Source organism: Psammomys obesus, unplaced genomic scaffold (genome assembly GCF_907164565.1).
Source record: "Psammomys obesus unplaced genomic scaffold, mPsaObe1.curated_primary_1811, whole genome shotgun sequence".
In the NCBI taxonomy this organism is placed as follows: Eukaryota; Metazoa; Chordata; class Mammalia; order Rodentia; family Muridae; genus Psammomys; species Psammomys obesus.
Window position 1 is genome coordinate 21,701,050 of NW_026596046.1, and position 12,469 is coordinate 21,713,518.

Genomic DNA, 12,469 nt, shown 5'->3' on the forward strand with positions numbered 1-12,469 from the left:
GTTCCCTAAGCCAGACTTGGGTAGAGTTATTTCTCGGGTCTGTCCTCCCTGGAGTAAATACATTTGTTCGCCCCTTCCTATGGAACATGGTACATTCGTTTTATAGAGCACTAAGTAACCTCTTTCAGAGTCTCTTCAAATCGTGGAATGACTAGAAAGCTGCTGAAAGTCTGTTAAGGACTCCGTTAATGCAACTACTCCATCCATGCCATGATGAACAAAGTGCCCCTTGGGTATCTGCTTGCCCACTTCCCCATGCCTGTCTTACTCATGGTTATGGGACACGATAGGGGTTCTTGTCCTCTATAGAAGTCTAGACCTCTCCTTTCGGAAACCTCTTTTCCATCAGACCCAACAGCAGCTCTTGACCCCTGAGCAAGGTCATCCCACCTTCCATACAGCACAATGCTGAAATTGCCCTCAAAAGGGCAGAGGGCGCTCCCAGCATGCAGCTCTCCACCGTCATCAATCAGGATGTGCCGGGCCCGCAGCACGATGTGCTCATAGTGGTCTTTAATGACAAGCTTTCCTGAAGAGAGAGGAATTGGGATGTCTGAGAAGACAAGAATCTTGGGTAATGTCAGAGCACAGCCCAAGCAGATTCCTTCACCACATCCATTTAGGCAGGCAAAGGGACATCTTCTTGGGATTTCTACACCCACTGTCTTGCAGAAATTACTTTTCTCCATCATCTACTTTGCAAGATATACCCAATAGTAATCTGGTTCACTGACATTGCCCTATGTTCTGAGTTTAATTACCAGACATGTAGAGGTTAAGAATAACAGGTCCTTTCAGAGCACCAATAGGAGTGATCATTTTAACACCCCCCCCCAAGGTTAGACCTTTGAGAAGCCATTTCTCAGTGCTCTGAGTCAATGGTGATCTCAAGTTTTCAGGTACTCCTACATGAACCCAAAGCATGGAACATTTGTTCTGTCTGTCTCAGTTCCTAGCTGTGTAGATCCGTTTGCAGGTCTCAGGGTGGTGGAAGGGATAGGAAGGCTTACCTCCCTCTGAGATGGTGATGGAGTGGACTGTAGCAGAAGAGGTGAGCAGCAGTTTCCTGCCATGGCCAATGTGTACTCGATGGTCTCTGTCATGGCCAGGGGTCCAAGGCTGCAGCTCAGGGCTCTGGTCAGGACATTCAGTTGCTACTGCAAAAGACAAAGACATGTCACCACACAGAGCTACCAGCATCACTAAGCAGAGAATAACAGGGGCCTGGGCAGTAATCTTCACGACATCCCTTTCTTCTCTACCAGGGTTAAAATTAAGTTCTTAGACAACAGAAAGATGCTCTGATCTGGGAGGCAGGTACCGTGGGCATGGCCCCACACCATTCATGCCTTTATCACCTGACTCTGGACAGCCCCTTTCCTCCTCTGCTCCAGATCCTTTTCCATGATGAAGGATAGATCTGGCGACCGTTCAGGGAATTACAGGGTTTGAAGTGACATTACAGATGACCCCGAGTTTTTGGATTCCACGCGGTGTTTGAAGAGTTAACAAAATTATTTAACCACACACATAGTTTTTGGTTACTTTTCTAACTCTGTTTCCTTGGAGACCTGAGAAAGATGGTAATAAATGAATTGGATAAACAGGTAGCACTATTTACAACACATGTGATGAGTGATTGGTAATGACCTTTTAACAGGGAGGAACTATATAGTACTAGTATTAGTAGTGGGGGTATTTTTGAAACAACAGGGTTTAACCATGTGCCTAGGCAAATCTTGTATTTACCTCCTCCATGCCTGCCATAAATAGTTTTCTGTTTGGTGGCTCCTCTGAGAGTAATAACTCTTATCAAAGGGCATGGACATGCCCTTTGCAGGCATCTACCAAGTGACATGTGTAGCATTACTGTAAGAGATGCTGGCTCTGGTGGAGTCTAAGGCCACTAAGCTAGGGCAGTTTCTACACTGGTCCAGGCTAGTTATTTGTTTTGTTTTCGAGACAGGGTTTCTCTGTGTAGTCCTGGCTGTCCTGGAACTCACTCTGTAGCCCAGACTGGCCTTGAACTCAGAGATCCTCCTGTCTCTGCCTTCCAAGCACTAGGATTGAAGGTTTGCACCACCACCTCCTGGCTAGTCTAGTCTTATTTCTTTTGTTCTGAGATGTCACTCCAGGAGTGGGTTTGTGGGTTGTGTGAACTCCCCAGGTAGGGAGCCACTCGCTGTTGCTCCAAGGTCAGGCTGCACTTCCTGCTCTACTCTCCCCAAGGCCAGCATGCATATAGCCAGGTTGTTTATGTTGTTTATAGCCCAGTTGGGCTGGGAGACTCCTAGATCTCCACAAGGTTTGCTGGAGTCTGCTCCAGATCTATGCCTTAGAAGATGCAAAAAGAGACATCCATGTCCCAGGAGCTGGGAGAACCACCCTGTGGAAAGCAAGTGGAAATCCAGAAAAAGAAGCAGGGAGAATGGGCAAATTGACATGAGGCTACTTTCATTTTCTTAGCAATTAGATTGTGAAGAATAAATCAGACTTACAAGTAATGCAGAGCAGGTGAGGAGATGGAGGTAAGGTTTGGGTGAGCCCACAAAGGGAAAAGGTTCAGTTGGGGGACCAGGGAAGGTGTCAGGAGTAGAAGCAAGCGCCACAGTGCAGGAAAGTTAGAATTGCTGCATTCTGTAGGTGAAGTTGGTACAGGACTCATAGCCACAACTTGGGACCATTACTAGTTCCAATTCAGTAAGTACCAAGGCAAGCATAGCAGTTCTAAGGTGTATTTGATTATGCCTCAGTTATACAATACGGAAGCCGTAATTGCCATAGTTAGATACGTGAAGGAGAGCCTGGGGGGAGACACGCTCTTATCTGCACTCAACAGTACCAGATGGGAACTAGCTAAGCTTCCCCTAAGCCCACATTTTTCTGTATGGTTGCTGAGCTCTATACCCCACATTTTCTCCCAGGTGCACAGCAGCCATCTTTGGTCCCATTAACCTTGTTGTTGTTGTGAATTCAGACTTTAAGTGTCACTGCGACGAGAGCTCCACATTTGTGGATTTTCAGTGAGGCTGTGCTTCCAGATCCTGAGTTTCAAGTAATAACAACATGGGGAGCAGATGCAGACTTCCCTGCTGGTTGGAGAGAAGAGCTGCTACTAGCCTGTGCATAGGCTGGGCAGCTCCCTGCCTTGATATAGAATGCTCAAGCTCGGTGCTCAAAGCTGAATCCCACACCTAGGCTTATCTCCAAACAGGATAGTCAAGGATTCCTAGGAGCCTTCCACCTGGTCCTGGACATGGGAGTCAGTCTTATGGAGTCAGTTACTAGCATGTGGAGAACAAATGTAGCCTCCTGGAGTGCCCAGTGGTTCAGACCAAAAGCCTCCTGGGGAGGATCTGACCCCACTAAGTGGACAGTGCTCCAGGTCTCACTGTCTCACTTCCAAGCCAAGCCCGTAGTCCTTTCCCTGTCTAGGCAAACGAGTCTGCAGCCAACTTTGCGTCTCTACTTGGCTATGGTGGGCCTAACACTGCAGATTTGCCCGGTATCACAAGGATGAGCCCCACTCTTCAAAAGCTCTGAGCCTATGGCTAAGACACAGTGCTTCAGTGAGTGGATATGGTGGGCCCTCCTTTGTGGAACTGGATATTCATACATGTGGATCAGTGAATCAGCTGAAAGCCATCAGTACCATACCTGAAACATCACCATGGCAACCACACTGATTTCCCTGACTAGGGCAGAGGCCCCTCGAAGCAGACAGTTCTGGAATGCAGGCTACAGCTACTTGACATATGAATGACAACGGTGATTTCTACTTCTCCCAAAGAACACAGACTAAAGGGCACCAGAGAGAGGCACAGCCTCCCTTCCAAAGGGTTTATATGCAAATTGGGGTGTGGCAGGAAACACCCCGGATATATCTGAATATTCCTCCTCAAGCTGAATCATCCTAAAAGATAAATTCGAATGCAGTTCATAGCCCAGAGTCAACACTTGTGTTTATTAGTAGAATGAACAGATGAACGAACTCAGGCAATGTCATAAATCATTGCACTGAGCACTGATATATCGCCTACTTGCTATGTCACTCAAGAATTTTGAAGATTTTGTAAGAAATCACAGAGGAGGCGTTCTATGCTACAGAATACTTCTGGCCTCCAGTGGGCTGGTAACAATGCAGTTCAATGTGAGGTTCTTTATTAGGGAAAAAGATAAAACTCAATGAGCAATATTAGTATTTTAAGATGAGCAATGGTATCAACGGTAGTATTATTAAACCCCTGTTCAGTTTCTAAGGTTTGTGTTCTGTGCCTTCTGTGTCCAGCCAAAGGGGCCAATCATTTAATGGCTGTTTCCTGTAGCATAGGTGAAGTATCCTGGGCTTCTAATCTTAATTTAAAATTCACTTAAAGACCACTTGTTTGGTACCACGAGGAAACAAGGTAGAATAACACCACTTAAAGCAAAGATGACAATACTTAGTATTGACAAATCTGAGTACGTGCTGCACTGTGACGCATGCCTATAACTTGGGGGGGGGGAGAGGCTGGAAAGTTGCAAGTTTGAAACTGGTCTGGATCATAGTGAGAGAGACACTGTCTCAAAAAACAAACAAACAAACAAACAGCGGGGCGTGGTGCCTACTTTTGATCCCAGAACTCCAGGGACAGAGGCAGGCAAATCTGTGAGTTTAAGGGTAACCAGGGCTATCCTGTGAGGTCCTGTCTTAATGTGTAAAACACACAAAACGACAAAAAAGAAAGACAATCTAATTCTTGCTCAGAGCATGCAGCTGAGAAGCTTTTGTGGGCCCAGGTTCTGACCTGACAACACAAAGAAGGAAAGGCCCTGAGCCCTGAAGTCGAATAACCCAGACAGAGGTACAAAGCTGAATCCCAGCTGAATCCCTCTCTCCTCCCCTTCTCTCTCCTGGGCAGTTTTAAAATTTTGTATCAGCAGCTAACATTTAAAAACAAGATTGTCTATAAAAATCCAAATTTCTGGTCTCTTTTAAAAATTCAACACATCTTATAACAGTATCTCCCCTTGCCAGCTGTCCAGAATTGAGAGGTGGTCTCAGCTCCACGGAGACGATAGTACCTTCCCAACTAGGTTCGCTTGCAATGGGGCTCAGGCAGACGCTGAGCTTGCAATCTGGGTTGATTCTGGGTCAGCCTGTCATTTCCTAAGAAAACTTGGGGCAGGATGAGGCTTGCATGAAACCGAGGCGTTCAGTGAAGACCCTCCCTGAGAGGCTCCCTGTCATCTCCCTCCCACGGCAGCCTGGCTGACACTGAGGTCCGGGTTTTGTGGCATCTCACCTGCAGATGTGGCCCCCGAGAAGCCGGCCAGGAAGAGCCAGCCCACGGCCAGCACGACCTTTAGGGAGACATCGTGCCTCCCAGCAGCTCTCATGCCAACAGCTTGCTCCCTGCAACAGAAGCACAAGATCAGAAGCATAGCTCCACAGTAAGCACCAACAGGAGGCAGAGACTCACCCACACAGTGGCAGGGGACAGGGACATGGCAGGAGAGGCCCACCCCGCAGGCCCAGAGCGGAGACCTGGGGAGTAGTTCCTCACCTACCATGACTCAGGGCCAGGCAGATCTGGACATGTGAAGTCCGTCACCATTCCACCCCTGTCCTGTAGCTCTTAGCAGAGTAGCCCTCACGCTCCCTCCCTTTGAAACGGAAGCTTTCTACTTAAGCCAAGAAACAGAATAGAAACTAAACATGAGCTGGGAATGCAATGCCACAGGCTTGCTGTGTGATCTCTGGCGATCTGTGGACGTCTCTGGATCCTGTTGCCTAATCGGGCATGCAGCAGATCAGCTGATTTTGAGCTTGATGTTGTCAGTGTTTGCTGCTCTCCTGCCTTCTCTTTGCTCAGTAACAGAACCCCTAATTCTCATATGAGTGCCCGACCACCCAAAATAGCCAGCACAGTCTTCAGTTTTCTTGTGGCCGTGGGATTAAGTTCAACCAAGAAAGCATTCTTCCAGCAAATCCTTCCTTCTTTCTGCCTTTCTGCTGGCCGGGATGCATATATGATGGCTGTACCTCCAGTAATGCTCCTGAGTCATATTGTAGGAACTGAGCACTGAGAATGTAAAGCAAATGAGAAGAAATCTAGGGCAGAAATAACTCTGAAGGGTGGACTTATCCTGGTGTTAAGAAACAACTTAATTTCTATTTTATTAAACCTATATTTTAAAAATATTGATTCTGTGATTTATTCATTTTACTTTTTACTTTTACTTACACAGAAGATGAGTCTAGAAATCTAGATAACAATGGGATGGGAATTTTAATAACACAAATATGAGGTTTTGTTTTTTGTTCTGTTTTTGTTTTGTTTTGTTCTGTTTTTGTTTTGTTTTGTTCTGTTTTTGTTTTGTTTTGTCTTTGTGCTCAGAGACTCCACCTGGGCTCTGGGAGGGGTTAGCTCTAGTTTCTGAGCCATCCCCGTAGGTCCTTTCCAATAGACCTGTGTTTGTGCCTAGAACAAGCAGACATTATCCTGAGAAAGTGGCTCACGGAGGCTCCACCTCTCAAGCCTGTTCAGTGGCTAATCTGATGCCCCTGACCCTGGGCTCAGTGAAGCTCTTTGTGCCAGCTCAGCCAACCGAGGCAGGAAGAGGGGACCTTCTGCACAGGTGGGTTGGGAGGAGGGCCAGGGAGGAAGGAACAGCTCAGAATCAAAGCCTGTGTGTCCTCTTCTACCGCCCTGTCCGACCCAGGCTGGCTTTCCCAAAACAACAGAGACACTTGTCTCTGGTATCTGCGAGGCCAGCTTTCCCATGGCTCCCAGAAAGGAGTGCTCCATAAGATGAAGAAGGATGGCAGTGTATGGTGTATCCAGGCCTCAGGGGAAAGACACAGCCCACTTCTCAGATCTCAGCTGGCTTAAAAAAAAAACAAAGGCAGCTTGCCATCGACTGCCAATGAGCCTCATAACCTCAATGGGCCACATTCTCCAGGGAAGTCAGACCTGGACAACTAGTACCCTCACTTGTGATGGAATCTAGTGGGGCAGTATGAGGTGGGGAGACATTCCCTGGTATGAACTTGTGAGGACCTCACACTTCTCATGTACAGAGCCATTTGTCAGGGGTCATGTATCAGACATTGTTTGGCTTTGTGGATGGATATAAGAACACTTCCACAGAAGGAAGCGTTGTCCAGTGCCTTCCCTGACATTAGGCCTTCAGCTATGTTTCTGCCAGTGTCTGAGCCACAGGATGTAGATAGGTCCTTGTGCCCAGAGCTGCCCCATTGCAGAGCACACAGCCTTCATGTTTTCGTGCACAGAGTGGCTCCCAGGGAATGGAGACAGTCCTGCTGCAGTGAATCCTACAGTAGCCAAGGTTCTTTTGGGAATTGTCCACCCAGAAGAATAGCATTTTCAGCTGGCCACTGAAGCTTCTGGCAGGAGGGTTGAAATTCAGCTTTATTTTTTTTTGTTGTTGGCGAGACAGACTAGAGGCAGGTTTTGGCTGTGGAAGGCCTCAGAGGAGCTCACAGGGAATGACGCTGAGACTTCTGGTGGTAGCCAGCAGCTGCAGGCCGGGCCACAGGGTTGCTGGGACATTGGTCATGATGGTCTCAGCTGGCCTGTCCCCTGAAGGGTATGAGAACCCTGTCAGCATGTGAGGAGAATGGCGTGGCTTCCTCAGCAGACCTCTACTTCAGGCCATTGTGCATCTTCACAGTAACAAACTAAGTTTCTAGATGTTCAGAGTTTCCAAGTCCAGCTGCTGTACCATCCTTGGAGATGCAGAGATCAACAGAGGAGCACGAGTATCAGTGGATGCCAAGTACAGGGGCTTTGCCCATTCTTCCACGGCTGTCCTGGAGTACCAGGTTGTCACCTGTAGAGGAGGCAGGGTGTTAAAAGAGGATCCAATGGCACCCCAGAATGACAGTGCTCATGGATACTCTTGTGCGTGCCCTATGGCTTCCCAGATCCTAGGGTTGAGAATTCCTGATACCTCAGGCTGCAGAAGACAGGAATTTCTATAGAGATTCCATGAGGAAATAAGGACAGGCTGGGAGATGGGTCCCCTGAAGCTAAGGCACCCAGAGTAAGCCAAAGCACATTCCTATGGAGGACATAGCCGAGGATGTATCACCTTTGTTGTTACTCAGCCAAACCCTAGGCAAGACTGAGTTAACAGATGAACAATAACAAGGTGGTCAGGAATGAGGGTGCCAGAGCCTTCCTTGGGTCCCAGTCACAGGGCTCTTTTCATTCTTTGGGATCAGAGAAACAAAATGATATAGCAGCAAACCGCAGGGCCATTATGGGCATCAGAATAGACACACCCCTTGAAGACCTCACAGCACTGTTTTCGACCTGAGGTCAGCGTGGAAGCATTGGGAGCCACTCAGAGCGGGGACACTCAGCGCCCAGTATGAAGAACCTGGAAGACTGAGTCTAGAATTCTGGGCTTGAGTTCCAGTGGTAGCCCCCATTAGCTGTGTGGTCCCAAGCAGGTCACTCAGCTTGCCAGTGCCTTGGTTTGCTTATAAAAATGGGGGCAGCAATGCTTCTCACAGTCTGGACTTAAGTTGTGAGAGCTGATTGGGACATAGAGCTTAGGACACGCCAGTTCATGAGGCCAGTGAAATGGCTAAGCAGGTAAAAGTCCTTGCCACACAAGACTGCAGAAATAAGCAAGGTGTGGGGGGGAATAACAGCCTGGAAGCTCTCAGGCCAGCTGGCATGGGACACTGAGCGACATCACACACACACCTTCTTGAGACTGTCTCAAGAAGGTGGAAGGAGAGAACTGACTCCTGAAAGTTCTCTGACCTTCACTAAGAATGAATAAAACTTCAAAACAAACAAACAAACAAAACCCCACCAGTTCCCAGGTCCCAGGTAAGGCAGGTGGTCAGGAATATTATTCCCAAGAGGGCAGAGGGAGGAGGACTGTCATGCCAAGTAGAAGGCGGCTATGATCAAGCCATGAAGAGGGGCCTCAAGAAGGCCTTGATTTGCTACCCTGAAAGTCTGGATCCAGTCTCCAGAATTTCAAGAAATGTGAATTCTTGCAGGAACTTTGCCATGGTAACTCCAGGTGTTAATGGCTAAGCCACCAGCTTGACAGTACATTTTGTGGAACCTTTAAAAGGTGGAGTTGGGCCCTTAGAGGTGAGGCCTGGAGGGGGTATGGAACACTGGTCTCCCCCTTCTCTCTTGTTCCTGCCAGCCATAAGCCAAGCAGCTTTTTATCCTCCACATATTCCTGACAAGATGTGCTGTTTCACCACAGGGCCCAAGTGATCATGGACCCTAACCTCCTAAACTGAGCCACTATAGACCTGCTTGCTTTATCACTTGATTTACCACAGGAGCTTGTTACAGTAACAGAAAGCTGACAGGTACACTGATATGCAAATACACATCCTTAAGAAATGGTCACAATCTTTCTGCAGCTCAGTTTTCTCACCTACAATGATCCGAATAGACATGAACGAAGCTCCTGTTAGGCACGGCCACTGCCTGATTCCCTTTGCATAGTCACCACTGTGATCTCTCACAACCACGCTCTGTGCAGTGTCTAGTTATAGATGAGGAAACGGAGGCACAAAGCATAGTGCTGCTTAAGATCACACAGGTAAGAGGTGGTAAAGTTTAAAGTCAGCTCTCTCCTCCAGGACTATGTTTCCAGTTCCAGGATGTACTCTAAGCCTAAGATCTCAGAACGTGAGAGCTGGTGGGAACATAAGACATTGTCCAGTAAGTACGCTTCACACCTCAGTATGTCCATGGGTTCCCAGAAGCACTCATTAAAAGGCTCATTCTCACCCATAGGGCTGAGACAAAGCTGGAAGGCAGCTCCATTAGGATTTGAACCCCTGGATCTGACTCTAGCATACCGCTCTGTAAAATTGGCATACTGATTTTATCTGTCCACCATATCCCACTGTTGATAGTACAAAACTGTGACCCTGAAGTAAAGCTGGAGCAAGGTGGGAGGTGGGTGGGTGTCTCCAGTAACACTCTTGAGGTCAGAGAGGTTCTGGTATCGACCTTCTTTCCTAAGTTCAAGCTTTTCTCTCTGTGAACCCCACACCCGCACCATGGCCCCAGGACCCAGATCACCTGTATAGCATTGGATAAGACCTTTTCTGGACAGCCAGAGGATGTCCCCGTGGCCACCAAGAATCATGGCAAAATTGAAATGCAGAGGCCAAGAGATCTCATTCATTGGGCAGAAAGCCCTTCAGACAGATGACAAAGCAGACACCTTCTCCAACATGTCCCAAGGAAACCACCCCCATTCTTGAGCCAGGCAACAGCTGACCTCTTGGTTACACCTGATCTATATGCAGGCCCAGCTTTTTCCTGATAGAAACATGTGTTTCTCTGGCTACCTGGTCTGGAAGCAGCTCCCTACAGGAGAAGGATGCAGGGGAATAGACAGATTGAGTCCTGCTCTGAATCATGGGCAAATAGGAAGTTGAGACTGTAGGAAGCCCCCTTAGTCCTAAACTCCCCTTCGCCCTTTTCAGGATGTTCCATTAGTATAGTCTACTATACCATAGGAGACATCTGTTCAAGGGACCCCAGGGCTTCTGAGTCCAGCCTGCCACTCAGAGAAGTACACTTAGAGGACCCTTTGCCTCTGACGCTGGGCGTCCCTCAGGCTACTCCATGAAACTGGCCTCTTGGGCACATCCTCCATTATGACGTACCTGCTGCAAAGTCCAGAGCCGCTGTGGCTCTCCCAAGCCAAGCCAAGCCCTTCCCCAGATCTTCATAAGACAAAACACTCTGCACCTTCTTCTCCAGTCCACAGAACCCTGAGGGAGCACTACGCTTCTCCCAGCCGCGCTGTGGGTACCTGTTGCCAGGGCAACGCCCCTTTAAGCAGATTCTCACTTGGCAGATCTAAAGATACTGATTTTTGCATTTCTTTTTTCCCTCTTTCTTTTTTGTTTTGTGTTTCATGGGTGATTGTTTAAAACCAGGGTCTCATGTATTCCAGGCTGGCCTCAAACTCACTGCTCATCAGAGGACGACACTGAGCTTCGGGTCCATCTGCCTCTGCCTCCCAAATGCTGGAATGTGTGCTAACACACTCAGCTCGTTTTTTAAAGGTTTGTTTGTTTGCTTGCTTGCTTGCTTGTTTTAGGAGGGTGAGGAAACAGGGTTTAATAAAGCTCAAGCTGGTCTCAAAGCCATTCTTCTGCCGTAGGCTCCCCTGTGTCACTATCTTTGGTTCTGATTGAGACTTCCTAACAAGCTTTCAGGTGAGGCCAATAAGGCTGGGTGGTAGATTGTGGTCTGAGGAGCAAGGATCTAGTTTAATCACATGCTCTCCGTTCTACAGAGCAACAAACTGAGACCCACAGAGTAGGAGGAGGCTGCTTACATTGAGCAGAACTGGGTAAAGGAAAGCCTGATCCAGTATCTAACAGAGAATGTTTGGACTACATTATGAGGTTCACACCTTCCTTGTCATCCTGCTTGCTTGGGAGGAAGGGGAAGCAGGAGAACTGGGTGCATACCGTCTCCTCTGTTTCCCCCCCAGTCACAGTTTGGCTTGTAAACACAGGTCCTGGGTGCCCTGCAGAGGTTCAGACAGTCATACATCACCTTCACTGTCTCCTCCAGAGGAACTTCCTTTGATCTGGGAAATTCCCACTCCAGCCACCTGTAGAGGCGAGGCCTAGGTGCTGCGGTTCATGTACCAATGGTTGGAATCTCCACCATGGACTCACCCCACACCTGATCACAGGATCAAGAACCCTGTGTAGTCCTCTGCCCCGTCAGCTCCTCATATTCCAATCATCCCATCATTAGCCATGAGTCTGAGGCTTCCCAGCCTGTGCTGGCACAGTTGGGCAAGGTCGACCCTGCTCCTCTCCACATTCTGTGCTCCTGACCTTGGTGCCCCAAGAGCACTGTGCTGGTGTGGGAAGAAGTAAACCAGACCTCTGTCTCTGGGAATCCCTCCAGGACTCATCGCTAAGCAGAAGGTGAGGGGCGCAACCTTCCAGCAAACCAGATACTTGGTAGAAAGAGTATGCTTACTGCAACTTAGTTTCTCATTAGGCTAACTATATATTTTTTTTCTAGACCGGGTTTCCCTGTGTAGCCTTGGATGTTCTGGCCTCTCTTCGTAGACCAGGATGGCCCCAAAGTCACAGAGATCCACCTGATGAGGCTAAATCTTTACCCTCACTTTCCTACTTTTGTTTAGAGCTTTGTTGTCCAGTTCAGTATCTATTTATCACCTATGGCTAGGTCACCACACTTAAAGTGAGGGGGGAAAACCCTCAGGTTCTCTCTTTCTCTCTCTCTCTGTGTAAGTACATTCACACATGTTAAGGCTACAGCACAACCTCGGATGTCATTCCTCAAGCACCACCCACTATGCTTTCTGAGACAAGGCCGCTCACTGTCCTAGAATTTGCTAATTATGCTAGGCTGGCTAGCCAGTGAACCACAGTGACTATCCCTGCCTCTGCCTCCCCAGCACTAGAATAATA

At 48.2% G+C, this 12,469-nt stretch overlaps 1 protein-coding gene across 3 annotated transcripts in view; it reads right to left on the reverse strand.

Moving 5' to 3' along the window:
* The window catches only part of Cemip (cell migration inducing hyaluronidase 1), a 152,100-nt gene that overhangs the window by 64,555 nt on the left and 75,076 nt on the right, over positions 1-12,469 (reverse strand). Inside the window, exons 2-4 of one of the 3 annotated variants that reach the window (XM_055623249.1) lie at positions 5,286-5,395; positions 1,011-1,157; positions 391-529 (exon numbers count right to left, since the gene is read on the reverse strand). In XM_055623249.1, coding sequence (XP_055479224.1) covers positions 391-529; positions 1,011-1,157; positions 5,286-5,395 — 396 coding nt within the window. Of the gene's footprint in view, positions 1-390; positions 530-1,010; positions 1,158-5,285; positions 7,329-12,469 lie in introns of those variants that run through there. The other 2 variants (XM_055623248.1, XM_055623247.1) reach the window with 2 other exon arrangements.